The sequence below is a fragment of the Squalius cephalus genome (genome assembly GCF_949319135.1).
Source record: "Squalius cephalus genome assembly, chromosome: 25".
Lineage (NCBI taxonomy): Eukaryota > Metazoa > Chordata > Actinopteri > Cypriniformes > Leuciscidae > Squalius > Squalius cephalus.
In genome coordinates, this window is record NC_137146.1 from 24,153,494 (window position 1) to 24,179,209 (window position 25,716).

A 25,716-nucleotide genomic window follows, 5' to 3' on the forward strand; every position below is an offset into this window, starting at 1 on the left:
TGGATTGAATGATACTCAGTCATAAATAGACATATCTATGGGATTTTTGCCTGTCTGCAATAAGAAAACCTTGAGTCAATTAGGAAATGAACCCAGAGTCAGAACAGGGTGAAAGAGTTACACCGTGTCTACACCGGATACGACCGTTGAGGCCATGAGGCCATTGGAGAGGATTTATGAATGGCAGTGAACTGATGCTGTTAGGTCACGTGACAGTAACATGCCGGATGCAATAAGTCATTCGAATTTAATTCATACTACCCATATTCATACCTTATATAACAAACTTTTTTAATGGTCATGAAGTAAGTTTAAATTCAAATGTAGTTCCTACTCAGACAGTATGCGATTTCGGGAACACAGTGGGTCGTCAAGAGTAGGTTTGAAGAACTCTACCATACGTTTAAACACTGAGAATGCTGAAACAGATACTAAGAACTTAAGCAAGTTCAATAAATATTTCTCTATAATAAATGTTATTTATTTGAAAAGAATGACACTTTTAGAAAACAAGTAGGATGCAAGAATATTACACAAGTTATGGTTCTGGAGGCTGTAGAATAAACAGAGCTTAATAGAATTCCAGTAGAGTCCCAGGACTTTTTGTCACCTTACATCTTCCAAAGAAAAAGAAGAAGAGCATTGCTGAACATGCTGGGTCACTTTTACTAAATGGTCATGGCTTAGCTTCTGGGGTAGAACATGGCATATTTGGAAGTGCGGAAGCCCAAAAGGTCCCTCATTTCATTCCGGAACTTGGATAGGTCCTGCCGCAGATCGTTGAGGTTCTCTACCGTGGCCTGGTCAGTGCTCTGCATCTTCTGCCTTGTGGAGGTCAGGTAACGGTGCACTAGACAGCAAATAATCTTCTGGTAGTTCTGGTCTCTTTTATGCTTTAGGTTCTTCCATTCCTGGAAGCAAAAAGTTATTGGTTCAATGGTAGGCTGATGTTAAGGAACAATATTCTAGAGCTCACCCCTTTTTCACTAAAATGGTGCAAGACCCGGTTCTCAGCCAATGTTCAGGCAAACCTGTTTCGAAGCGGCCCAGTGTTTCCACAGACTTGAGAAATGAATGGTAACAATGGATTATGATGCTACATGTTGTTTATGTGACTACATAACCAAAAAAAACAAATATGGCATGGCACGTGTTTGTGAATGCCTTGGGGGGGCCCAATCCTTCTCCTGGAGCACCAACATCCTGCAGAGTTTTGCTCCAACCTGCTCCAACACACCTGCCTGGAACTTCTAGCACTATTAGGATTATTTAGGGTTGGTGCTAAACTCTACAGAATAGTCCCTCCAGAAGTATGAATTAGGCATCCCTGGTTTATGCAACAGCGGCAGATCTGCATTATGCTGTTCACAGTACCGAGAATGACTCTTGCGTACCAAAAGGTCTCAAACTCTTGGTATTCTTTTTTTTTAATTATTCCTACTTGCTCTAACTGTTGCTGGTCTTCGTCAACAACACGCGCTTTTGCACCCCCTGCTGGTGAGGTTGACTAACAGCAGATGGAGAGTATGCTCGGTAATCTATTGCTTTTCCTGCAGTTCCGTTGAATTTACTGTCGAATTTGAACCACTGAATTTGAGGAAGCGAATTTGCAAAGCGAAAACAAAATGGACCGAAAATTGCCTGTTGAATATTATAGGTTGTATTTTTAAACAGTTGAAATATTTTGGAAGTGAAATATGAAAGATGAATATGGATTTTTGAATTTTTAATAATGAAAATGTGTTTGAAATGTTTTTAATTGAAATATTCACAGCTTAAATATTCAACCATGTTGAATTTCAGCCCATAAAAATGCAAGCCCTAAAAATACAATGCATTAAAATGCAAGCATGGTTAATGCAATGCCTATTTTTTTCAAGTAGTGCAATTCAACAGGCTTTTTGTTTCAAAAACATTATTTTACTTCCATAGATTTTCCCAAATATAAGTTTACATAAGTATTACATACCTTGAGGCTATTCTGTCTCTTGACCTTGCCTGTGGAGGTGTGGGAACAGATCCATTTGCTCAGGCTGATCACCAGGTAGCACACAGTCTTGGGTGAGGGGAGGATGTTGAAGGGTGGAGGCAGTGTACACTTGTCATCAAAGTAGCTGAGCCACAGCTTAGCCCGAGCAAACTTCCACTCCTTATCTTCATGGTTCTGCAAGTGGATAAAATCATCATAGTACAACAATGATGCCTTCACTAACCATTGCTCATTGCCTGATACAAGAAACCAGAGGTATCTGTACTCATACATGTCTTCCTGAACTAAGAAGTTATAATATAACTAAAGAGTAGGGATGTAACGATTCACTAGCAGCCGTTTAAAAATCGATAAAAATATGACTTTTCAAGTCGTCTGAGATGTTAAATGAATCACGATACAAGTTTTAAACAGCAGGGGAGCTATACTGTGACCTCACTTTAAAAAGGCACAATAGCAGTGAGCAAGTTGTAGCTAGTGTTATGGACGGTGCGTGCACACTGGCATGAAGCAGAACGAGCGTTTTCAGTTAATTCTTGGTGGAAGTTCGACTTCCACAGGAATAAATTGGAAACGCTCGCTCTGCTTCGCGCCAGTGGACACACACCGTAGCATGGCGACGGCAAGCGGAATGTTGACGTTGACTCATTCAAATTGGAGGTGTAGCAACATTTTAACTTCCTGAAGACTAATAATCACCACAATGAGAAGCTCCAATCACCTCCGTCTGCATGGAAAAAGGCAAACCACAGGCCAAACCACAGTGACCGGCGGATTTGCAGCCCCACTTGCGGCGACAATTGCGAGAGCCACAGAGATCTCAAGGTGCATCAGTGTTTTCATGGCAACCAGGTGTTGTATTTATTTTACTATCTTTTTCTCTAAATGTGTACATGGATTTTTCATTTATAATTTGTCTTAAATCTTATGTTGTTAAAAAATGGTGAGAAAATCATATTGTGAAATCAGTATCGCATCGTGAGTTGAGTGAATCGCTACATCCCTACTAAAGAGCTCTACCATTAGTATTCCCATTGTTCTCAATCATGAGTGACTGGTTACATGGCAGAACTGAATGTTCACAATCAAAGATGGCAGGTTTCTGGTCACCTATTTCCAGGATTATATGTGCCAGCTGATTAAACTTTGTTTAAAGGAACAGTAATGCTTATGGATAGACCTCCATAAAACAACCGATAAGACTGCATTAACCTCTCTACTGCTCCCATCAAGTCTGGAGAACTCGTAGTGAAGAGGTTCTTAATGCTGGCCCTCAAGATCTACTTTCCTGCAGATTTTAGCTCCAACCCTAATCAAACTCAGCTGCCTGTAACTTTCTAGGAAGCCTAAAGATATTGATTAGCCTTTTCAGGTGTGATTGATTAGGGTGCAAGACAGTGGTCCCTCGAGGACCAGAGTTGAGAACCCCTGCCATAGAGTTTATGTGATGTTAAATCAGGGGGATGGATACTATGGAACTTCATTTGTTTCATTCTACTTGACAAAAACACACAATTACGGTAATTCTATCATGTTAAGAAAACACCTATTGGATTCACATTTTTGGAATCAAATCATCTCAAGGGTCACTCACAGCAATCTGTCTGAAGCTCTTATGCAGCATTGCCACCAGGAGTTTAGTGAGAACGATGACTACAACAATGTTGTAGGTACCGATGATAAGAGCACCAACAAATGATCGCAGCTCCTCAGTATAGTTGATCCTTGTGACGAACAGAGCCACATGTGCCAGGGAAAAAATGTACCAGAAGAGGGCATAACATGTCCCCATAAACCTAGAGAAAAGTTGAAGATAAATGATTAAGGTAAAATATTACATTAAAACAGAGCATTCATATTCTTTTCATGGGCAACATGGATCCTTGCATCTTTAGAAATATGATTTCTGTCACAAAAATCTGAAAACTGCTTTGTCTGTCAAATACCTTTCAAAGGGGTCATATCATGAGGAAGAGCTCAGAACTCAAAACATTTATTGAAACTAAGATACAAAAACAACTCATTTTGATTGAAAAATTAATATAACCCCTTTAACCTTTATTTTTACACCTTACACTGACTTCAAATTCTCTAATTAGTGTATATAAGTACGTGTGAAAGGTGTCGTTGCTCTGCGGCTGACAGTAGATGCCCTTGCAGTCCTCGCTTTGTTCTTTGGTTCTGGATGGATCCTTCTGGTCTTTTCCATACAGCTGTGTCAGGCCGATGGTGAAAGAGATGAGCACAAGCAGGAATAAGCCAAGAAACTTCCCGAACTCTTGTAGCATCTGGCCCATGGAGATCTGAAAAGACAAATAAACCGGCCCTTTCACATCAAAGCCTGATTAGCCCAGACTGACTTGTATATAGGATCTATATAGTTTGTTCTTAATAAGGAATATTCCAGGTTAAAAACAACTTAAATGGTTAGTTCACCTAAAAATGAAAATAATCCCATAATTTACTCATCCTAAAGCCGTCCTAGGTGTATATGACTTTCTTCTTTCAGCCAAACACAATTGAAGTTAAATTAAACAAAAATCCTGGCTCTTTCAAACTTTATAATGGGAGTGAATAGAGCCTTTTGAAGCTCCTGGCTCTTCCAAGCTTTCCAGAGGGTTAATAAAGGCCTTCTGAAGCTATGCATTTTTTGTAAGAAAAATATCCATATTTATAACTCATGTTGTTATGAAAATATTTGCGAATTTGAAATGCTCAGGAAAGATGACGTAAAATTATAACAACTTTCTGTCTGTGTCGTCTTGACTTCTTAGCTCACTTTCATCTTCGCTTTTTTTCTCGTGGACCTACTCATTTGCTAAACTGAACAGCCAACCAGAGTGATCTCTCTCACCGACGGCCCCGGTGCCGATTCAACATGCTGAATCAGCCGAATTGCGCCGACATATGGAACACACTCCAAAAACTAACCCGATAGGCCGACGTGGTTTGTCACAGCCCTTATGAATTATTATTATTTTTTGGTTCTTTTTGGATCTTCACTGACTAGTTACATGATTATTCTTTAAAAAAAAAAAAAAAACAGAATCTCCATTTTCTCCATTTTTAGATGAACTAGGAATATTCCTTTTGAAATGGAGATGTTTGAGAACATCTATTTATGGGTTGATGGTCATGAAAATAAAAAATGTTTAAAAGTTAAAGCAAGTAAAAAAAAAAAAAGTTAAGTAAATATGGCAATATTCTGAAACAAGTTAATTTTAAGTGTTGCATGTCATTTTTAACTAACTTCATATAGCAGACAACAACTAGTCACTGATAAACCTGGCTTGGGTAAATATTTGTTTGACTCATTAGGGGGTAATGGAAGGGGAACATTTCTCGGTAGAGAACTGTACTTACACACATACAGTAGACTAGCTCTTTTAAGGTGCCTACCTCTATCTGTACTTTAGATTCCACTGGCCTTTCCAGTGTGGGCTGAGGACTAGATGAATTGCTTGTGTCAAGTCTGACCGGTGAACCATAATGTTTTGTACTGTGTTTGCTCTGAAACATACTGTAGCCAGGATGTTGGTTTTTTTCTTTCTTTTGCAATTAGTGTAATTCATTTTCTTGTCACTCTCAAACCCCTATTCCACATCTAATATTTTTCAATATTTGTTGAACCGTTGCAGTTGCCATTTCAATCTTGTTTCTGATATGAAGCCCAGGTGTCATGTCAAATCCACCTCAAAGTGATTTCACTGGCTGAAATGAGTATTCTATTTGATGCCTGATTAGAAATCCTATATAATACTGTGTTTATTAACGGTTGCATTCCACTATTTTGTCCTGTTTTAAGAGTGTTAATGTTTTGGATAACGTTTGTAGTTGGCAAAGCCGTATTTTCAGGATTCTGGGCTTCATTTTTTTTTTTTTTTTTTGCAATAATGTAAAAAATTTTACTGTCACTATTGATCAATTGAATGCATTCTTGCTGAAAAAAGGTATTAATTTCTTTAAAACAAACAATGGTATCTTACTGACCATAAACTTTTGAACGGTAGTGTGATCAACTGCAATAGGATGACACTATAGGAAGTTGACCACATTTTAACATGTTAATAATCTCTTCTATAGAATTCTGCTGATTTTTCCCAAATATCAGAACAAAATATTGGGGGAAAGCCCACAGATTCCATCTGGACCTGCAAGTGACTACTCCTTTACATCCAAGCAAGTGTGCCATTAGTAATACTTCTTTTAAACTAAAAATAAAAAAGCATACTTTCAGTCAACATTTGATGTACTTCTAAGAAATATTCTTTGTGTACTTCTAAGAAATAAACATAAAATTACACTTTAGTATACCTGACTGACAGAAAAGTCTATTTGTCCTATACTTGTACTCAATCTTTTTATCAAGATCAATTTAAAAGTATAATTAAGTATTCTAAGTATACTTGTAGTTGTGTTTACTCTATTGATTAAGTATAGCCTATGAAATACCTTTTTTTTAGACAGTTTTACATAATGTCTTATAAACTTACATTTTTTAAAGATGGATTTATGAAGAAAACTTAACTAGTAAAATATCAGTATGTAAGTTTACCTGTAGTATAGTTGAAGACAGTACAAATGAAAATTGTAGTGGCAAACTAGTTGTTTTACTACTGTTACACTTAAAGTATACTTTAAAAGTATACTTTTATACACTAAAAAAGTGGGCCAATTTACTCTCAAGTCATGAAATAATGAAATAGTACACTTACAAGTATAGTATCAGTACATTGATATTAGTATACTTACTACATAAATTATGCTTGAACTTTACTTAAATACTTAATCAAATGAATTATTTTTTAGTAAGGACAGGATTTGGCAATACACCAGCCCATCACATACTGCACAGCTGGTATGTATAGGCTTAAGGCTTCATGTCCTTACAAAGTTGCACAATTCAGACAGCTGTACTGTACAAACACCAAATGACTCCTTTAAATAAAGTTTAAGCAGTCAGTTTGACGTCTCAACTCTTGCCCTCACAAAGAGAAATATGTCCTCAGACGTTTATCCAGAGGTGATTCAGTGTTTTCCACTTGCTATCTTTACTTGGGGAGATTTACTGGACACCCTCAACCAAATAATGAAGCAGGAGGGAGTAAACGTCTGACTGTTCCTCTGCCTTCACAGTGGAGGTCAGCTGTGTGAATACTTGAGTCTGTTCCTTGTCATTCCTGTATTTGTACATCATATGTTTGTCTGTTAGAGGGAGTGACAAAGCAACTATTTAAGCATGTGGGTTGCTACGTGCGTTTACAGAAAACCAAAAATACCATGCTCTTTGCCCTAAATATCTTGCATAGGGTGTGTGTTCATGCGTGAATCCATTACAGCTAAGTGCGTCTGAATGCATCATTCCGACCACACTTCTTGAGAGAATTACTTTTCCATACATCAGCGCCAGACACTGATGTCAGTCTAGAGAGCAGAGAGCGACTCACACGTACGCTCAGGACTGACATGGCGTTACTCATGCCAAACACTGAAGTCCTCAGAGAAGAACTCTGCATTATGCAACCTCTCTGAAACTACTGCAGAAAGATGCCTGCTGAAAACTGAAGCTGCTGAAGTCGGTTACAAAGCCTGAGTGAATCTTAAAAATATTAATAAATCGTCCTGTAGCTCAGTTGGAAGAGCATGGCACATTGCCAAGGACAAAGTGCTAACATCTGAACAAACAGACGCATGCCTTGACAGCTTATCTTTAATCTGTTCTTCAAGAAACAAAAATATTTACTTCAACAAGCGTGTGTTAAGTGCTAAGAAATAGAATTGTCAAGGCCAACTCAAGACTAGTTATAGGTTGCCCTCCACATAGTCAGCATAGTCCAAAAACATTGATTAATTTCGGAAACAGACCTTTAATGCTCATACAAATTGCTCATATGCCTCTGGACACAGAAGGATTGCATTGGCTTTGATTGAAATGTAACATCTATGCAAAATAATCCTTGAAACGTTTCTCATTTAAGGTCATTCCATTTCGAATATGTGATTGTGTATAGTCAACAATAAGCATAAACATTTAGCATTTCCATTTTGTAGTGTGGATCATACCTTACAACATTTAAACTGATTCTTGTGTTTAAGAATCTGTTATCTGCTTGACAAATAATTTATGCTATACTGCAGTGCCCACTGACATGCTTTTGAAGTTACTGTTACCCTTTTTTTTTTGGCCTTCAAAAACCTGCATTGCGAATGGATAAGAACTGTTGAGTTGTGGATGTTGTGATTACCTGTAAAGGCCCCAAGATGGAGCTGGTGGTGTACATGAAGAAGAGACGCAGATAACTCAGAACATTGGCGAAAGCAAAAAGTCCTTCTGCAACCAGGATGGGATGGAACGCATCCCATTTTTTCCTATCTACCACTTCATCCTTATACTGAAGCAGAGGACAAAAGAAAGGTTGGTGTAAATTATGTTATCAGAGACACTTAAACACAGTAACACTATAGACAACAAGATTTTAAACGTTAGCCAGCGTTCATTAGATTTGGTGATTTAAAAAATAAATAAATTCTGTATAATTTACACATCCTTGTGTCATTCCAAACTAGAGCTTTCTTCTTCCATGGAACACAAAAGGAGATGTTCAACGAAATAGTACTTCTTTTATGTACAGTACCACGTAAGGAAGTAAGTCATAGCTTGGAAAGAAAAGAGGACGAGTAAAAGTAAATGATGACAGAATTTTCATTCTTGAGAAAACTAGTGAGTAATGACTTGGCAAAGTGCTCAGAATGAAATGTTCTGGACTGGGTTTATACCTTGCTGTAAGCCACCACTCTCAGGGCAAAGGTGGCCAAATAAAGTGAGTTCATGACGAAACTTAGCTGGTTTCGTGACTCTTCCAGGAAATCTTCCAATCCCTCATACCATAGACGCTTCACATCCGACCACACCATGCCTGAAGAGATAGGAATTTGCCATCAGCACAAAGAAGCGTCCAAGCAGCAAATCAGAAATTCCTTATTTCTGGCAGTTTTGAATCACTTCCAGATTCTATGATAATCCCTACAGGGCCAGTGACACTCAAAGAACCATGCCTGACAGAAAAGATTTATTCATGCTTTTTACAATAAGAGCAAATAGCAATAGATTATATTTCCACTGGGTGTGAGTACAGTATATATAAAAAAAGTGGAAGATACTATTTGCACCTCAGTGTATTGGATTACATTTTATAACAGTATGCATTAATAACAACATATTGTTTAACACAACATCTGTTTACATTTATTAAAATAAATGAACGCAGTGGACGTGCCAGGCTTCTCCAAACAATTTTACGAAGTGCTTGAATTACACTTTACAAATATTTTCTTCATTTGTATTTAAAATGAATGTGTCTCTGAGCTGGTATGCAATGGGAGTAGGGTGAAGAATGGGATTGGAAAAAGGCTCCACCAGACAATGGCAAGTTGAGTTAGTGTAAAAAGCCTTTGACGACAGGACAGGCTATTGGGATTTAGTGCAAATAGACACTCATGAATTTACTCATGTCTATTAGGAGTGAAAGGCGCCAGTAAACACATCATTAGAAAGAAATGTCAATGTAAGAGGGAAGGGAAGTTATTTTGATTAAAGACTGAGTTTTAGTACATGACTAAAAAAAAAAAACAATGATGTGCACGAATAAATTATTCATAAATAAATACTGCAATATTCCATAAAAAAAATAAATAAGAATAGTCTATTTTGATTTCATGCTGACTCTATAACTTATAATGTGAAATGGTGTTTACAATTACTTGTCGCAACTTACCACATTAAAGGAATAGTTGACCCAAAAATACAACAATCTGTCATCGTTTATTTTGAAGAATGCTGGCGTCCAAACAACATTTCATGAACTCATTGTATGGACTAAAGACATTTTTCAAAATATATTTTGTGTTTTGCAGAAGAAAAAAAGTCATACAGGTTTGGAACAGCATGTGGGTGAGTCAATGATGAGAGAATTTTTGGTTCAAATGGCTTTGAATGGGGCTCAACGAGAATCAAAAGAAGTATTGAATTCATTACATTGTGCAAAGAAATATTTTGTTACATTTTGTACAGCTAAAATAACTCTTTTGTGATAATGCTTTTGTAGATTTTGAAATACTCGCTTCAGTGAAACCTTTTATTGTGAGGAAGATTAATAGTAAGGCAGAGGTAACAACACAACAATGGATGTACCACAAAAAAAGCACAAAACTCGCTGAACTAGTTTTAAAGACAGTTGAATATGATTGTCTGATAGTCTGTTGGCATTTTGATGTATGAAAGTACACTGGAGGGCTTGTGGTTGTTTTGGAAATTAATGAAGACAGATGTCTGAATCAGCTCTAATGGGCTGAATATGATTTCCTTTATAGAATTTCAGTTAATTTGTAAGGTGATTAGTGTGATTAGATGTTGGGCCTGTTATTAAAACAGCAGTCAGCAACATTGTATTAAGCTGGAAAGGACGCTGATGTGGTGAGAGTAAAATGCACATCTAGAGAAACATTAGGTAAATGATATTAGCAGTGCATATTCTTAAAGGGATAGTTCACCCAAAAATGAAAATTCTGTAATTTACTCATTTGTCATTTACAAAAACTTGAGGGTTGTTCCAGACCTGTATGAATTTCTTTCTTCTGATGAACACAAAAAGAAGATATTGCGAAGAATGTTGGTAACCAAACAGTTGATGGGTTACCAACATTCTTCTAAATATCTTATTTTGTGTTCAGCAGAAGAAAGACATCCTTACAGGTTTGGAACAACTTGAGGGTGAGTAAATGATGACAGAATTTTCATTTCTGGGTGAACTATCCCTTTAAAGTTGAAGTGTAAAGAATTTATCTTCCTCCCTCTAATGGTCTTCATGCAGTCTAAATTTACTTCAACTTGATCATATGACATTCTTTAAGTCAGGGTGCACAATAAACCATACAAATTTAAATTCACAGCCATTTGAGGCCATAAATACTTAATAAAAGGAAATAAGACAAAAACTAAAACAAGTGCCATTAGCAACAAATTACCCAGTGGTATCATGGTAATGCGCTCTAGAGAGAATCTAACCACTAGCTTTGTTTCTCACTTCCGCATAAAGGAACATTATCTATGTAATTTATCAGTCATACTAATGGTGCTGTAAAATTATGAAGAACAGATGGACGAACTGATTGTATATACTGCGTATAAGTTTAAGGCTCGTGGCGTGGGTCCATTGTGATTATTTATCTGACTTCATAAATATAATCTTTACAAAGGTAGATTTGAAAGAATTTTGACATTGAGACTTCATTGAATGTTTCATTGAATTTGAGAATGTAGGCTGCCACAGACTGAATCCACAACATGAACCTCTTAACATGTATTTAAAGATTCGGAAAAAACGTCAAAACTACAAGTGTGAACACACCTTTACATTTATATGAATTTTTAAAATCGCAATGTTACAAACTACTCTTTTGTACCATTTAATGCACAGCGTACTTCTGCTCTACAGTCTATGCAGCATTACATCACCAAAGTGTGGACTCAGAAGAGGCATTTGCCTCAAGGCCTTAGGGATGAATTCATGGCTCTTTATGATTTGTTATAATACTTGATTTATCTTTTTCTTCCTGCTGAAACAACGATCACAGCAAAACATTCTCGTTTGTTGGATAGAAAGCAGATGCCAAGAAAATAATAGATAAAAGTGTTCATGTATGTACACAAATGCCGCCCATCCTCACCTATGATCCAGAGAATGAGAAGGTAGTCTATCAACGCCAAAGGGGGACCCATAAAGTTCTTCGTACCCTCATTGTAGACCAGTGAATACAGGTTTAGAAGAAGTAGGAAGGTGAAGTAAGATGCACTGTGAATGATGAACTTGATGAAAGGTGTGTGGATGACCTGGCCCACACGAGAACGAGGTCCCAGAAGGTAGCAGACGGACAGCAGCGGCCACAGCAGAACAACACTCAAAACATACAGGATCTTTAAGCATGTGTGCTTGCGGCGGTAGCTCGCCATCTCGCCAAACCACACCGTGTTCAGGAACTGCTGACAATTGGACTGGGCGACAAACTACAGGTCAGAAAAAGAGAAAACACATTACAAAATAAAATAAAGGCTTATATATCTGTCAAAGTATTTAATCTGACAATATTTGTCTATTGATTAAACAAGTTAACCAGGGGTGCATTTCCTAACCAACATAATTAATGATTTGGTGTTTCCCAGCCAACCATAGTTCCAAAGAACATTCACAAACAGCATCACACTTCCACAGCTCTTGACCTGAAGCATAGTTTTTTTTTAGTTTTTTTTATGACTTGTGGACTTCAACAGATCGTGCTCTGGGGCAAAATAAGCAGGCTGACATGCATGCTAGCATATTTCATTCCATATATTTATATATACACAAATTTCATTACATCTGTTAGTTTGTCAAAAGAATGACTTTCATTTTTGAAGAGCTTGCATGTGCGATTGTGCTCTAGAACAGGAATACGACATAAGAGGGAACCTGTGACTGAAGCAAAACAACAGAACAAAAATAGCAACATAGTCCTCGTACGCTCATTATTTACATCTCCACCATGCTGCATAACATCATCAACAATGGTTCTCTATTGTTGAACCAACGTCGTTCATACGACGATTGTGCGACGTAGTTACTACCGTTTCGGGAAACTATCTTAAAAATAAAGCTTCTTTAATGGTATCTTTGGTTCCATGAAGAAATTCATGGAACATTTCCATTGCACAAAATATTCTTTAAGGTGGAAAAAGGTTCTTAAACTTATTAACATTTTCTTCACTCTAAGAAAAAAAAAAAAGAACTATTATCTGAAAGGTTTTTTTAGGGAGCCAAAAATAATTATTCTGTGGCATCGTTGAGAAATTCCCCTTTTGGAACCTTTATTTTTAAGAGTAGTTCATTTTCCAGCGATGCATCATACTATGGTACTAAAGCAATGTGTTACATCGTTGTATGAGAAACGCAGATCAGGCTTGAGAGGACACAAGCACAGTAAGTTGTGTTTAAAATTCTCATTAACCTCTTTTTGGTTGTATTTGATGGCCAGTTTGAGGCGACTGAGGTTCATGCGTTCCTCCAGCAGGCCTCTCTTGTCCACTTGGTCTTCACTGGACGTGTGGTTCAGTATGACTTCCAGTTCGCGAGAGTTGCGGGCCTGAGCCAGCAGGTCCTTTGCAAACATCTTGCACTGCTGGGCAAGTTCTTCATAATCATTCCTGTAATAATGTCAATGAGACCCAGAATGAGCAGTAGAAGGAAAAACCTTAATTTCTTCTACACTCTTACAAATAAAGGTTCTTTTGGCATCTGTGTTTCCATGAAGGACCTTTAACATCCATGGAATGTTTCCATTGCACAAAAAGTTTTTTATAATGGAAAAGGGTTCTTTAGATTTTTTTAAATGTTCTTTGTACTATGTACAACATGGTTCTTTCTGTTCACTGAAAAGCTCTTTGGAGAAACAAAAATGGTTCTTCTATATCAGAGGTTTTCAACTGTGGCCCCCAAGATCTACTTTCCTGCAGAGTTTACCTGCAACCTTTGCTGTGTTCGAAATCGCCCCCTATACCCTCATTCACTATTCCCTACATTAATCCACTAAAATACTGTTTAATAATCATTTGAAACGGGCATGAAAACATGTTTAGAAATGAAACATGAAACAATAAAATTAAACGATACGAAAACAATTTAATAATCAATTAAAAAGGAATTTATACCTGTATGATATTAAGTTGCACCCACATTGGACCAAAAGTTTGGAAAATGGATGGATGGATGATTCTGGCAAGCGCAGTAATTTATTCGGCACGACCCTAACAGAGCATTATGGGTATTTTCAGTTTTGTACATCAGTTTTACACTCGTTATTGCGGTGCATGGGATTGAATGAGTGAACTCGATAATGTCCACTATGGTTTCGGATACTACTACAAATGGCTGTCCCCTCAAATAGTGCCCTATTTAACGGTATAAGGGTGTGATTTTGGACACAGACCTTGAATAACTCACCTACCTGCAACTTTATAGTAATCCTAAAGTCTTTGATTAGCTTGTTCAGGTGTGTTTGATTAGGGTTGGAGCTAAACTCTGCAGGACATTGGACCTTGAGGGCCAGAGCTGAGAATCCCTATTCAACGGCATTGCTGTGAAAACCCCCTTTTGGAAACTTTATTTTTTTGAGTGTAGATCTGTCATGACACATTTTCAATGGCATTGAAAGTAATCTACAGCTCTTTTTTGGATGAGAAATTGTTGTACAATGGAACATGGGATAATGTCAGTATCTACAGGCATGTAGAGGTACTTGTTATTATCTGAATCAGGAATATGTGTTTAGGAATAAAGTGTTTTGTCACACCGGAGGAAGTTTAGGTTGAATCACCTACTGTTCTTTTGACAAACATGAGGGTCTTGTTGTAATATATTTCCCATCTGAATTAACCTCTTCGAGTTGACTGACCGATTAATATGATGGACCAAATATTGCTGTAGACAAAACTTTTTTGCCTCACCTGCTAATGGTGCGTGAATGAAAAATTCTAAATTAAATAAAAGGATAGATTCATGATGAGTAAAAAGTATTTAAGTCCCTTTTAAATGTAATTATTTAACTGTTTATCCCTTATTTGCGACAAATGGCACTATATGGGATAAATCATTCTCTCAGGGAAACCTGGAGATGAATTGCGATTTTTTTTTTTCAAATTTAGCAGCTAATTTGGAATTTAAAAGGCATTCTTATAAGTGCAGTACGGATTTTCTGAGAAACGCTATTGAAAATTTTAATCCACACGTAAACAAAAAATATTTCGAATATTAGCTAGATGTCTGTTTGTGTGCTGTAAAAATGTCTTTATCTGCATTAATATTGGAAAAGTTTTCCAGTGCTGGAGAGACGTTAGAGAGTGGGAAGGCCTGGGAATGAATGCCGAGGTTGCTTTGTTTCTGCTCAATGAGTAACATTGAACCAAGATATGCTGTTGTATGCCACTGTTGTTGTAGAATCACAGCTGATTCCCATAGTGGGCTTATTATTTTGGGGGCGGAGCAATGAAGGAAGGGGTGTTTTTGTTTGGGTGTCGATTTCAAATATTAACATTAGCTGCGTTTACATGGACCCTAATAGTCCGATTATAATCAGACTACTAATGCAGTCGGAATAAAAACTCACATGCAACCACGTCAATCGGAATGAATTGGCCAAATCCGATAAAGTCGCTGTTTACACTACACTGTTTTCAACTAAACTTTTTATGTGTTTTGGCCATTAATTTACACAACAATGGCGTTTTGTGGGCCTGAAAATGCAAACTTTAGAAAATGTGTTTTAAACACGTTTTTGAAAACGATACCGTTATTGCGTTTGTGCAAACTACAAAAATGCAAACTTGTGAAAACAGCTACGGCATGCGCATGCATATTACGTGTTCAGTCTATAGGCGCATAGTGTTTCTTTACAAAGTGGCATCGCCAACTACTGGCCAGACAGCAAAATACAGCATTTTTAGTTGTTTCAGCAGATCCGTGAACGTGAAGCGTTTTGACAACGTTGCCGTCTGTACTCGAAAAATGCAAAGGAAAAACTTTTCTGTTTTTATATTGTTGTCGTGTAAACATACCATAACATTTAATTCGGATTGTAAGGGGTGGTTTAAACCAGGGCTCTGAACCGGTTCAATGAATGAAAAAAAAAAAAGAAAAAAAAAAAAAGAAATTTAGACAGGAACATTACCAGAAACGGAAACTAAATTAAATGTAATCGTTCTGAACAGAAACGCTTATTTGAAATGGCCATTAACTGGTTAATAATGCTATTTTATTGTTCTGTTTAATACTTTAATTTGGCAGTCAACCAATAACAAATTCAAATAGTTCGGACTAGGCAAATGTGATACTGAAGCATATAGCCCATCCAACGTGAGTGAAATGCCCACGCTCAGTGGTCAAGTCATCATAGGTAAGTCGCAATGGCAATGCGCTGGTGTTAGTTTTTCCGAGGATACGTCACCAACCATCAAGCATCAGGCCTACATTTCAGTGAAAATGAACAGCAGGTAATATGCGAAAATTGCAGGATAGTGTAGAACATGGATTCACACAATGTCACATCATGCACTTAAAGTGAACATAGAAAACAGATTAAAACTAAATATATAATACGCGAATACGTGAAATAGGCTATCAGTCGATACATATATGCGAAATTCATTTACATAATTACAGATTAATAAAACGAAAGGGAATTTTTGCTGCGTTTTGGTTCAGTTTCCTTCCGTTGAATACATTTGGATACAACATCTTGTTATAAAAATTATGTTGTATTGGCTATGACTAGACAGCAAATACAAGACTCTCTTCATTTTTTTGAGTCAAAGAAAACGGCAAAAAAAAAAAAAAAAAAAAAATCATTAACCATTTTAAAGATATTAAAGATGTAATTTTTTTTCTAATCAAACCAGTTTCGGAATGGTAATAATACAGAAGGAATGCATGAACAGAAACTTTAAAATACTGATTCTGCTCAGAGTGAACCGATTGAAATTTATTTTTGTTTGTTTTTAAGCCCTGGTTTAAACCTTTTTTCTAATCCGATCGTGAGGACATATAAACACTTGATCAGATGGAAAACAGCAACTGGAAAGTACTGCGCATGTGCAATGATGTAGGAATGCTGTAATGACATATGACGCAATACACGTGCTGTTGTTGTTGTTGTTAAATGAAGTGTCATAAACGACTGTCGTGTCATTCTAAAATTCTCCTTCCACTTATTGTCTGTGAAGTGGAGCAGAACAACGTCCCATTAATCCTTGTTTTGGACTTTCATCCACACAGACGCCTTGCTTTGGGCGCAGGAATGGGCATCTTTACTGCTTGATAAATATAAGCAGCATGGCACAACGATTCATGCACATGTCGTCTCCTAATTAGCAATTTAGGAGAATAGTATGAGCAAACAGCGGGAAACTCATGTAAAAAAAAAAATCAATTCCGATAATCTTGTGACATAAAACGCGCACATCAACCTGATGACTTTATTTAGCAGTCATGTAAACACAACGTTTGGTTTCAATTCAATTAATTAATTCCGACTGAAACAAAAGGTGTCTCCATATAAACATAGATAGTGTTTCTCAGAAATCACTTTAACTGCACCTTTAACTCAATATGATTAGGTGTCTAACCATTGGCAAAAATCCTGGTTCTTTCTACAACAGAACAACTTTTGTCCCCAGTAAATTAATTGTTATTCAAAAGCATGCATCTGTAAAATGGTCAAAACCAAAGCAAAGAGGGTATTTGCTGCTGTTTAGCTCTCTCATTTAGCAGTTATCCCTATGAGACCTCTTTCTCTAATCACTCTTCCATTACCGAAACTCCACTTCCACCAGGCTCAGCTCTTTCAGATCAGTGCTGAGCTCAAATGCTCTCAGAATGGGGTCTTCTTCTGTAAGCATGATCAAGGATGGGCTGGCAAGGCACCGGTAGATATCTAGACGGAACCTGCAAGAGACACGATGGAGGAGGAAGGAGAACACTAAAAACATTGCAACACAACTACACATTGTAAATATACTTTAGCATGTCTATTTGTTCTTATCAAATGTATAGGTGCATTTTCAATAGGGACTACTTGAAATCCCTAACTAAGTATGTATCATATAGGTTGGAATGTCTTACATGTCCTTGAATAAAGATCGGACTATGTCCCTGATAAGCCTTCAACGTTTTTTCAACTTTGAACTAATAAATCTTAATTGTTCTCTAAAATGCTTATCTATTTTTTTTTTTTAAATATATAAATACAGAATTAATTTTAAGAACTCTGGATAGGGAAAATGGGAAAATTATTAAATAAATGAATAGATTACAAAACAAGTAATAAAAACTCAGTGAGTGTTTTAGCGCAATTTTCTGACGTCATGGGATCACAACACAAACGCCGCCTTCACGCCGCCTTCACACTGGCAGTTGAAATCAGCTCCGATACGGCAGCGAAACGACCGGAAGTCATTCATTTCCTATGGAGATTCGCAGAGCGCATGCGAATGGGTCCGAACCAGGTGCGAACGAGTGCGGTGCGAAAAAAATCGTGTCCGTTGGCCATCCGGATGCGTTCAAAAAATTGAACTCTTGCGAAAGGCTACGGACGGTTTCTATCCGAAAATCCCAACGGAAGTTAGCGTTGCTATGGTACTGATAAACAAACCTGGAATCTTAACTTTTAATAAAATAAATAATGATTTTATAACGATTAGTTGTCATGTCATTTTTTTATTTTCATGATGTTTTAACGTTATTAGGGCAGTTAATACAATTAAATAATTCAATATTTAAATATACTCGCTTCCGAGGCTTCCGACCACTGATCTATATATATATATATATATATATATATATATATATATATATATATAATGTCATTCTATATAGATCAGTGCTTCCGACGCTTTTCACCGTTGTGTACGACGTTCGCTGGGGGCGTATTGCGTATTACGGAGCTGATTTCAACTGCCAGTGTGAAGGCGGCGTAAGAGATAGTAAATCTTTTCCTGGATTTTTTTTGTGCGTTCCCGAGATTAGACCTTCCTTAACATAATGCCGAAAACCCGAAGTCTCTAGGTGGTCTGGTTGAGGAGTAGAAGTACAAGTTTGGTGCGCACAGACAGAACAGAAATCATGAGTTAACAATCGCAATTTTTGCGCTAAAAAAAAAAAAAAAAAAAATATATATATATCGAAAATTGAAAATTGCGCTAAAAAAAAAAAAAAAAAAAAAAAAATATATATATATATATATATATATATACAATAAGATGATGCAATAAAAATGTTAAAAAAGTTTTTTAAATGTGCGAATAAGAGAAATTAAATAAACCAAAAGGTTTGATTGATTAGATATAATTATTACCTTGAGTGGCGAAGACTGTCCTTCTTGTTTTTGGCATTACAGAGGGTGCACTCGCACCCTACAGCGTGCGGTCGGGGCAGTGAGATGTCTTGCTTTAATAGCATGGTCAGAATCTCATAATTGTTCCTGTGGGCAGCAAGAATGACTGGAGCAACATCCATTGTGGTGGAATACTCTGGGTTTTGAATGCGCTGCATTAATTTCTAAAAAAAAAAAAAAGGAATTTGAAATATGAATATTTATAAAAATACTATTTATAAATATAAATAAATAAATATAAAACTGTATAAATATCACTGATAGTAAAATACTAATATTTTGTCAATCAAATATAAAAAAAGAAACTCTTCCAAAAAATACACATATCATTCAAAAGGGCATATGTGTGCCAGACGCTTGGCTTTTCCTTCACTATTCGTTTCAACAAAACAAAAGGTTTTTAAGATCAAGAGAAAAAATTCTGTCAAGCATTTCCAACGAGTTAACTGGTAGAGTTTATATTTTTAAAATAAAAAAAAGAATATAAAATTGAAAAATAGACTAACCGCAATAGAAGGCTTGGAGGAACGCCTGGGCCGATGGTTTAGCAGGATGTCAACTGCTCCTACCACTTCTGAATCAATAGCCACTAATAATGCATCTGTGGCCTGCACGCACGCATGCGCACACACACACGCACACACACACACACCCACACACACACCCATCCCAAATTAACAGATTGGTTTTATATAATATGTTATGCATGAGCTGAGGACATGGGTGTTTTCGTACCTGACAGCCATGGTCCAAGAGCAACTGCAATATGTCTAGATTCTCATTTTCGATTGAAATGGTGACAGCATCTCTCCCAAGTACATCTACACAGTTAATGTTTAATTCACCATGTCGTTTCTCCTCCAGAAGTTTCTTTACCATGTAGTAGTCTCCTTAAAATGCAGTTAGGTAACAATACAGGTTCAATGGTTTATACAATGACAACTAAATGTTATCAGCAAGAGAGGACAGTGGTTTGTGATGGAAAATTATATCGCCCTTAAAGGAGAGATATCCTTCCCTGAGCCCTTTTAGGATTTCTTTATATGGTAAAAGAATAGCAACTGACGCCTGTCTGCACAATGTAACCAGAGGAAATTCATTAGTTTTCCAAGCTGTTTCTGGAATGTTTGGAAATAAACTACGCAGCGCAGTGCTGTATGAACCAGGTCTGAGCCATCAGTCAAGCTCTCAAAATCTACTTATCTCAAAACAAATTACTAGAGCCAAACTAGTAGTACGTAATGCAAAATAAATATGTGAAATTCTTACAGTCCATTATTTGATTACAATTAATTGTATACAATTACCCTTAAACCATTCGAAATAAAATCTCTACGGTCAAACTTTTAGCTAACTTATTTTTTTAGTTAACTAAACTACATCTTCGTCTCTGTTCTAATCTAAGACATTTTTGAAACTTTCTATTCTAGCACTTCTTATGTTACTGTTTTTCTACATGTGACCATTTTATTAAAAGTAAAACACATCCTCTAAATTATCTCTAAATTAATATTAGGTCATAAACGTATATATTATTAGCAATAATTTGATAATATTGCTATATATATATATATATACACACACACACAAACTAGGCTTTCATCACTAAATATGAACTAAATATTTGATATTAGAGATATTATATTTTAATAAAACAATGATAAATAATAGAAACAATAAAAAAAGTTTACATACTGTAAGTATTTTGTTTATACCTCAAAATGTATCTAACATAAATATAACCTAATATACTATTATTGTTGTGTTATACAATATATATTTAAATACATTCGTATTGTAATGGTAAATGAACTTACCCTTCTCGCAGGCCAGCAGAAAGAGCTTCTCGTCCAGAGTGGTCTCCTCCTTCACCTCTCTGACGTCTTTTAACGCCAGATATTTATCCGGTGAGGACACGTCCGTGCCCTGATATAGAGCAGCCATTATAACGGATAGAGAGTACGGCAAAGCACTGATGTGCATCCCACTGAGCAGATAATTACACCTTTATACACATGAAATCACGAAATAAAAATAAGAGCCCTGGTCAGTCCTGATGAAAACGATGTTACGCGCTCTGATAAGGCCCTCACTGTAATGAGAGATTGACTCCTGTCAGAGCTCTTTATTTAACGTCCACGTCTCGGCTTATGTGTGTGGTACGATAGAGAAAACATCCATCAGCATGTATGACGATATTCTAAAGGTTTTCATAACCAAATCTTCCCCAAACGATAGTAAACACAAGAAGAGGCAGGAGCATCGCGATGTTCTGTTGAGCTGGTGCTGATGATGCTGTAAATGCGCATGCGCGCTCACTGCCGTTGGAGCATCAATGTAGTTACATAAGTGATGAATGTCCGTAAGAGCCTTTTGGCACTGACAAAGCTTAAGTACAGTATATCTTATTGTGAATATAAGTAACACCATTTCATGATTTTGAGTGTTGAGCATTGTAGTCCAAAAAAACGTTGTCAAACTGTTAGGAAGGAAAGCAGTGACGTTCTATTTTATGATTCCATCGAACCGAGCAAATTACCAATAAGGATTAAACTAGCAAAAGCAATTAATCAAAGGGGGAAGCAATACATGCATTGATACCATACCAAAAACATGTAGGCTATAATAGGCAAATTAATTAAGGGACATTTCGATTTTACACTGACTGATAAAAAAAAAAAAGGTTTTATTAACCCATGTATGATTTACAAACAGAAATTTAGCAGAAAGGGTGTTTAAAATATGTAAATAAATGTAAATATTCTAATTATATTTGTGTATATCAGACATGTTTTTATGTTAATTTCCTTGTTTTTTAAAAAAAAAATCATGTTTATTGTTATGATACTGTATATGATACTGCCATTTTATCCTCTCATTCAGAAAAATGCATGGCTTTCTTAACCCTTAAACAGGCAAGAGTAGAAAATGATAAGCAACAAATAATTTCATGTCATTTTTTATATCATCTGGACTTAAATAAAAAAAAATGACATGAAATTATTAAATCAACAAACACGGTGAGTCATTTCATCTTCTCCTGTTACTGTCACTTGCACTGCCTGGCAAATTTATAGCATAGCATTCTCTGTCAGCGGTGAGGGTTTCACTTGTGATAAATGGAGGGAGATGATGTAGAAGATTTCAGAATTAGAGACACGCATTCAAACTTTAATCTAGGATAGTAAGAATGCAAGGGCTTTAGATACTGCTTTGGATGCACGTCTACCATTAAAGATTGCTTTATAAATAATCTTCCTGATAATTTTAATCTCCTCATCATACCAGATATCTTAGAAGAACTCGATGTTAGAAACTGTTCTATGACACTCTCTTTTCCAGCACTGTAGACACAGTTGCTCCTTTGTGCTTAAAGAAGATTAAAGAAAATAATCCAACGGCGTGGTACAACGAGCACACTCGGGTCCTTAAGAGAGCAGCCCAAAAAATGGAGCTCAGCTGGAATAAAACAAAACTTGAGGTTTTCCACATTTCGTGGAAAGACAGCACTATTGAATATAGAAAGGCCTTAAATGATAGATCTGCTTATTTTTCGACAAAGCATTTATTTGATACAGTGGCTAAAATAATGAGAAATAAAGCTTCAACCCCAGACGTTTCCAAACAGCACAGTAGTAATGAATTTGTTTGTTTTTTTTGCTTGCAAAATTAACAATATTAGAGAGAAAATGATAACCATCCAACCGTCTACTACAGCATTGCATACTACAGCATGCATTGTAGTGTCCCTGAGGAAAAAATTCCATCCATTCATTCATTGCTATAGGAGAGGAAGAATTGTCTAAACTCGTTAAATCATCTAAATCAACAACATGTATGTTAGACCCTATACCAACTAAGCTACTGAAAGAGATTTTCTGTCAGGACCACTATCGTTAAATACGATTGATAATTAGCATACAGTTAGGATTGGCAGTGTGGTTCAGTTCTGGGCAAGAACTCCCTGCACATCCATGCAGCCTAGCATGGATAAGAGTAGGGAGAGCAGCAATAACCCCCCTTAGGGTATACAGAACTGAACCAACATGAATGTATTGCAGATATTATTAATTAATTTAATGAATTAATAATTTAATTAATTAAGATATTATTAATTAAAGTACAACATATTTCGAGGATCAATTATATTGATCCTGCAGAATTAGTCAATTACAGGCCGATCTCAAATCTACCCATTCTGTTAAAGATACTAGAAAAGGCAGTTGCAAAGTTACTTGCGTTTCGCGTTTGATACATTTCGGATCGTTAAAATAGGGCCCCCAGTGTTCAATTAGGCTAATTCAAGTGTTTTCATGCAAGTAATAAAATTGTCATTACACTGATTGTTGTTAGTCATTTTTAATTATATTCTAAAGGTACATCAGCTGGCAAACCATTAGCCATTAAAGGCTTGGCAGTCTATTTAAAGGGAATGATTGTGGTGGGGAATTTGCTCAAACTATGGCTACAGCGAATTGTTGTGCTAAATCAAAGACGGCGCCGTCTGCGGAGCCCTATTCAGACCGTAATTGTTTATCATGGGGTTGTACGATATTTTCAACATTTACAGGGGTTAGTCTGTGATTTTATTGCCGTCCGAATCCAGAATGTCTAGCGTAGTGCCTCTAAAGCATGAATGAAACAAAGCCAATCGTGACTGGTGTTGCTTGTTGGATTACAAATTTATTATATGTTTTAATTTAGAATACTGATTTTAGCATTTGAGGTTTAATTTAGATTCCAGTATAAACTGAGAAAGTTTAGCAGCTGTTATGATGATTATTGAGTTTACAGCAAGAGATTCCTGCCCGACCTGTTTTTCCTTTGTAAGTTAAATGAGTCAGATCACGGAGACGCTAACCTATTGTCTTTAATGGCTCTTGGAGCCAGAGCCCCACAGTCCAGACGTTGAATCGTTGGGCTGATTGGATTAGCACATAATGCGTTTGAATGGTTATGCTGATTGGATTGAGACTGGTAACACGCTGGAGTCTGGGGCGGGTTCCTTAACCTGTATACCTAATTTGCATGCTTTGTTCAACCTCAATGTAAATCCCTCCCCCTAAATGTCTATAAATTTGCAAGGCAACTGTCTTGAGTTAGTCTTGATGATGATGAACTACAGACTACAGACTTATGCCTGGCTCACACTACAGGAGTTTTAAAATCCTAACCGATTTTAAAATCTGGTTGAAGCACACACTTAAGGAGAATCTTTGCAGATTTTCTTCCCTCAAATCTTAAAACATGCTCACACTACAATATTTGAAAATAGTGGCGCATCACACACTACAAGATATTCTTAAGATTATCTTGCCAGATTTAGCACCTCACGTGACGCGATCTCACGGGGAAGCGCATGTAAACAAAATGGATAGTGCGTCGCGGCAACTTGCTGTATTAATACTTATTCTTTGTAGCAATAAAAAACAAAAGAAAATCAAACGAGCGTGGACGAGAAAATGGTTGGGAAGACGGGATCAGCATGGATTGTCTGTTCTTCAACGAGAACTAGAGGTACGATTTTTAACTGTTTTAAAATGTTTACAGTAGTGCGCTAGCAAGGGCTAGATTGTTTACAGTTGTTTGGCAACATGTTACCATTAGTTTATAGCGCTAACGTACTGCACACTGTTACAGTGTAGAACTGTGTTTTAGTAAAATTTAAATCAAATAGGTGTTAGAAGCAGAAGCAGGAATGTAGCAACACAACAGGTCTGGTCAGCAGGAATGTGTAGTAGCTGTAACAATGGTGATCAGCAAGTAATGTTAATTTGTTGCCTTCTCGTGCAAGATGCAGACATGTCACATTAAATCGGTTGGATTGCTCCGTCTCTCAATTTCAATTTCTCTCAGATTTTGTTACTGTATCGTACTGATATGTTTTATTTTTTCAGTTGATATTATGGACTCTATACATGACACTGTACATGTTTAAAGGAATCTTAAACGATAAACGTTCACTCAAATGTGGAAAATATTTATACTTATTAAGGGTTAAGTTCATTAAAAGTGTGTATTTTTTTTTTTTTTGTATAGTTGGAGGACAGATCAGGTTTCAAAGAGCTGCTACGGGTGACATCAGATGAATTTGAAATCCTGCTAGGGAGAGTAGAACCACTGATCACCAGGCAGGACACCAAGATGAGGCGGGCAATTACAGCCAGGGAGAGGCTCTCCTTGACCCTCAGATTCTTGGCCACAGGTTTGTATTTACAAATGTACACACTGTAAAAAAAAAACCTGTAAAAAAACGGTATTATTCCGGCAGCTGGGGCGCCAGAAAATTACCGTAAAATAACGGCAAAAAACAATCTCGTTAAAATACAGTAATTTTCCATAATTAAATAACAGATTATATCTTTAATATTACATTAAATCTTATGTAATTATTGGGATTTTTAATGTTTTAAAAAGTCATATACACCTTTAAAACAATTAAATACTGTAAATTTAAGGTTTTATAAAATTATTTTATATAATAATGCTGTCTATCTACAGTAATTTTCTTTTAATATAGTTTTTATGTGTAAAATAACAATGAAATTATGTATAAAAAATGCACACAAGTACATAAATTCAAATACAAATGTTTGTAAATTTACAGTTTTATTTTTTATTTGTACAGATCCAATTTCACAACATCTCTAATTAAGTTCTTAATAATAGCAAATGTACAGCCAATTTCTTTTAAATTAACTAAATGTATGAGTACAAATTACCTGCATATTTACAGTATTAGTAATTGAACA

The 25,716-nt window shown here is 36.4% G+C and overlaps 1 protein-coding gene across 1 annotated transcript; it reads right to left on the minus strand.

Moving 5' to 3' along the window:
* Nucleotides 1–271: 271 nt before the first annotated feature.
* trpc1 (transient receptor potential cation channel, subfamily C, member 1) lies at nt 272–21,267 on the minus strand. The gene is made up of 13 exons (XM_079863259.1): nt 20,782–21,267; nt 19,700–19,854; nt 19,471–19,572; nt 18,926–19,128; nt 17,386–17,517; nt 13,031–13,226; nt 11,717–12,053; nt 8,768–8,907; nt 8,236–8,382; nt 4,103–4,293; nt 3,585–3,786; nt 1,970–2,164; nt 272–911 (listed from the first exon to the last, which is right to left on the minus strand). The coding sequence occupies exons 1-13, from the start codon at nt 20,945–20,947 to the stop codon at nt 684–686; spliced, it is 2,394 nt and encodes a 797-aa protein (XP_079719385.1). The 5' UTR covers nt 20,948–21,267; the 3' UTR covers nt 272–683.
* Between the last annotated feature and the right edge of the window lie 4,449 nt (nt 21,268–25,716).